Consider the following 4,640-nt stretch of genomic DNA (forward strand, 5'->3'; position numbering starts at 1 on the left):
AGAGTCTGAAGAAAGGAAAAGATAAGGAAATAACAAAGGAAAAAAATAAATAAATAAATTTCACAATATGGAGCCAGTGTGTTCCGATTCCGTCCATAAAAATAACTCAGGCTGGGCTTCCCTGGTGGCGCAGTGGTTGAGAGTCCGCCTGCCGATGCAGGGGACACGGGTTCGTGCCCCTATCCCGGAAGATCCCACATGCCGCGGAGCGGCTGGGCCCGCGAGCCATGGCCGCGGAGCCTGTGTGTCCGGAGCCTGTGCTCCGCAACGGGAGAGGCCACAGCAGTGAGAGGCCCGCATACAGCAAAAAAAAAAAAAAAAAAAAAAAATAACTCAGGCTGCTTTGCCGAACCATCCTGTCCACCAGGGGCGCTGCTGAGGCTGTCTGCCGGAAGGGTCACCAATGGGTGCTGAAAGTCCTCACTCTCATGTCTCGGGCCATTGCCGCCACGGGGAGGGATCCTGGCGGCCCAGTTTGGGGAGAGGCAAAGGGATTTGGGTGAGGAGAGAAAGAAGACAAAGAAGACACTCGATGCTACGGGGCGCCAGGAGAGCCCAAGCAGGCGCTCCTACTACCACCTGCCCATTCCTAAGCGAGGCCTCGGTCGCTTGGCCCAGCCCAGTGCGTGCACACACACACGTGTGCACACAATCACATGCGTGTGTCCCAATGTCTGGCTCCATATGGTGAGGTTCGGCATGTGTTTAAACGAGACCAATTCTCTCTATATATAATATATATTTTCTTAAAAACCGAGTCTAGTTCTGTGGTGGAGGCGGTGGGGGAGCTGGAGGCATCCTGAAGGGTGGCATGCCCGCCACCCCCATGCCCATCATGGTGACAAAGTTAGAAGGGTCCATGGGAGGCGGAGGAGGAGGGGGCTGGGCATACATCATGCCGGCGGAACCAGGCAGCGGAGGAGGGGGAGGGGGAGGGGCCCCGGGCGGCAGAGGCGGCTGGACCCCTGGGGCCAGGGGCACCATAGTGGGTTGCCTTGCATCTGAGGGGCTCCTGGAGAAGCTGTGGCGGCCACCTGCTGCTGTTGCCATGGCGGGATGGACCCTGTGCCAGTGCTCGTGGTGGTAGTCGTCGTATTTTGCTGCCATGGCAAAGGGGAACTGGAAGCCATACTGCTGCTGGGCGGAGGGGGTGGCGGAGGCTGCTGTTGCTGCTGCTGCCATGGGGGAAGAGGACCAGAGGGAGGGGGTGGAGGCTGCCCACTGGGAGGCGGCAGCGGCATCATGCCCATAGGTGACGGCGGCATCATACCTTTTCCTTGATGCAGGCGATAGACCCCAGAGCCCACAGGTGTATTTCCCAGGTACCACTGGAGGAGGGCCATGGTGCCCAGGTGGGTGGGGGCCCTGGTTCATCGGTGGTGGCGGCGGCTGCATCCAAGGAGGAGGGGGTCCATTCGGGTTGTGCTGCATGGGATGTCCACCGTGCCCGCCCGTCAGGTTGGGTAATGGGTGTGGGAAGCTGTGCGGGCCACCTCTGGGCCCACCAGGGCCACCTCCGTGCATGCCATGGTAGGGCTGACTCTCTGACAGGCCAGAATTCATCCAGGGTGGGTGGCTCTGGGTAGTGGACATGAGAGACGGTGGAGGTGGATTGCTGGTGGGAGCAGTGGGCCGAGGCGCACTGGCCAGGGGTGTGGTGGCAGGCCCAGAGGTGGAGCCCACAGATGCGGGCACAGGTGCCTCCCCCAGTTCGGCCATGAGGGACAAGTATTCTTTATCCATCCGCGCTTTATCCTGAGCTGACTGGAGGTCACCAGGCCTTTGGCATTTGCAATCGGAAGCAATGTGGCCAGCCCCTCCACACTTGGTACACACTGTGGTATTGGTAATGCTGCGGGTCTCCGAGCTCTGCCAGGGTCTTAAGATCCTGTTATTGTCTTCCCGAAGGGTCCCATTCAAACGACCCAACTCTCGAAGCTGCATCTTCCGTAGATTGTTCTGGTCCTCAGGAGTCTCAATACCCTGCTTCAGAATGTTTCTTATCTGTTCTACTGCTTTCTTCACATTCTCCATGGTATTGGCAGTAACCAGGGCATGAAGCGGCTCATCTTCTCCTGGCAGCATCTGGCCATCTTTGCGCCCGACTTTCCCTTCTTTCACAGAGCCTTTCCCCTGGATCATGATCTTGGCATTACACTCCTTCTCTATGTTCTTCAAGGTGTTCCCTCTGGGCCCAATCAGCAGCCCCACAAAGTTGATTTCTGGATACTCATCTTGTGGAATCATTACTTTATCGCTCACACGTGTTGCTGGAGGTTTGTAATCTGCAGGTGGCTTGAAATCAGGGTTGAGGGCAACCATTTCCGTGATGAGGTTATGCCGCTCCTCTTCAAGCTTTTTGCGGGTGCGGAACTCGCGAGTGTTAATCCGCTTCCCCTCGCTATTGTAGATGGGCTCAGGGGAAGGGGACCTGTCCTCAGGGTTAGGGGGGATGCCCAAGTCTCCTGTGCGCAGTTTACGAGTCAGGTCTTCTATCTGCAGTTGCACTATATAAGCTCTTTCTTGTTCCCGAGTAAGTCCAGGGGGGATAACTGTAGGCATTCCTGGAATCACCGTCTTCTGTTCCACTGTGTCTTGGTTCCAGCGGCTCTTCTTCCGCTTCTTACTGGGAAAGTCCAGCGGCGTGACGTTAGCTCTGGTCGCCATGGCGCCCCCCCAGGGACCGGCACCAACGTCTCCTCTTCAGCGGCGGCGGCGGTTTCTCCTTCGCGAATCTTCTGGGGGAGGGGACCTAACTGTACTGCCACTGAGCGCGCAGAGCCCGTGCTCTCACGGCGGCGGCGCGAGACGCACAAAGAGGGAGGAGAGAGGGCGCTGCGGGGACGGGGCGGGGACGGGGCCGGGACGACGGGGCCGGAGCCTGGATTGGGCCGGGCCGAGGTAAGGGGTCGAAATAGGCGGCCTCCGATTGGCAGAGCCTTAGCCCTTCTCGATGTGCACTGGGATTGGCCGGACTGTTAGGCCAGGCGAGGAAATGGCGGCTGAGCCTGGAGGGCTGGGAGGTGTCGCAGCGTGCACTTCATTTGTTCGTGTACAAGTTTTTTATTCCACTTTTAAGCATGCCAACCTAATCGTCCCCTTGCCAGACAGCTGCTTCAATCATCTAGGAAGCTTCACAGTAAGCCATGTTTTGCTCTGCATTTTCATCCACTGATGGCACAGGCCACCTAGTGTTCCTTACTTCCCCCAAGTTCATTATTCCTGTTGGTACAGAACTCATTCCGCTTTTATTGGGCTCCATCATGGATAATCTTTAGGTGCTGACTGTGATGCTTATTTGAGTTAGACTCCTGTCTGCTCCTTCCTGCATAAGCTCTCTTTGCATAAGATTGGTTTAAATCCCCTAAAACTCACTCAAACTTTCTATACCCAATCTCCTGATTTCTTATTACTTATAAACCCAGATTCATAAGATAATAAAAATAAAATATCTTTGCAGCACTTTAAGGGCAGAGATTTTTGTACACTTTATTCTCTGCTTTATCCCCAGTATGTAGAAAAGTGCCTGGCACATGGATACTTGTCTATAAATATTTGTTTAATAAATGTATTAATCCATTTTCTAGATTTAGTTACCGCCTCCACATAAATACATTCCTGCCAAACATGATATGTGCAAAATTTACCCCATAATGTCCAATTCTTTCCTCAGCTATACTTGGCTTGGTTCATAGTAGCCCAACATCATTTGTTATGGACATAGTAGGATAAAATTATTTTCTAAGTGTAAAATACTAGCTTAAAAATAATGAAAGACACTAAAGTTCCAAAACTTTGACCGTAAAACTTAAAATTGAAGAAAATAAAATAAATCACAGAAGAGGAATTCTTGGTGAAGATTCAGGGTATACTTTTAGTAAGAGGTATGAATGTATCTTCTTATAAATTAGCATTTTATCAGAGGGTTTACATTGAGAGGTTAATTTGGAAACAAAAATAGTTCACTTTAGTATTACAGGAACTAAAATCAATGTGAAGTTCTTTTACCTAAAAATTAAATTGCAACTTATCTGGGGATTTAGATATCCATTCTTTCTGTATCCCGATGACATGGATGATCATGTGTTTTATAAAAGGAAGGGATGTTTTTCAGAGATGAATATAAAAAGGAGGTCTGTGATAATTAACCTTTATTGTCAAGACCATGCACACTTGCAGTGCCTTGGAAGTTTTCATGGATAAACACTGGTTTGGCTTAAGTAATATTTTCCTAGCTCAACTTAATGGGATTCTCATTTTATGTGTCGAAGGAGATTTTATTTCTCTCTTCAGTGCTGATGACTTTACCTCTTTCATAATTATTCTGTATCTGAGAAAGGAAACAGAGCCAAACAAACTAACAAAATGCTTATCAGGGCAGTTTATACTGACTCCCCCTTTCTCCTTCAGAAACCTTGAGATTGGTCTACTTACTCTTATTTGGTCAGTGTCTCCAAAGCTTGAATACGGTTTGAAGTTATGGTTACTTATGTCTCACTTTTCATTTATCTCTTTTTTTTTCTTACCTACAATAAGCATCATTTTTAAAAATTGTGTGTTGATAAAAACAAGTACTGTCAACAATTATTTATATTAATGTTTATGTGAGTTTCATCCCTGTACTAACTCATTTAGTTTTC

The 4,640-nt window shown here is 50.2% G+C and overlaps 1 protein-coding gene across 1 annotated transcript; it reads right to left on the minus strand.

Moving 5' to 3' along the window:
• Nucleotides 1–747: 747 nt before the first annotated feature.
• On the minus strand, nt 748–2,682 carry LOC308625279 (splicing factor 1-like). The gene is given in 3 exon segments (XM_081249292.1): nt 748–986; nt 989–1,326; nt 1,328–2,682. Coding segments are annotated over 3 exon segments (1,905 nt in total). The 5' UTR covers nt 2,668–2,682; the 3' UTR covers nt 748–759.
• Between the last annotated feature and the right edge of the window lie 1,958 nt (nt 2,683–4,640).

Source organism: Mesoplodon bidens, assembly GCF_964165515.1.
Source record: "Mesoplodon bidens genome assembly, chromosome: 1".
Lineage (NCBI taxonomy): Eukaryota > Metazoa > Chordata > Mammalia > Artiodactyla > Ziphiidae > Mesoplodon > Mesoplodon bidens.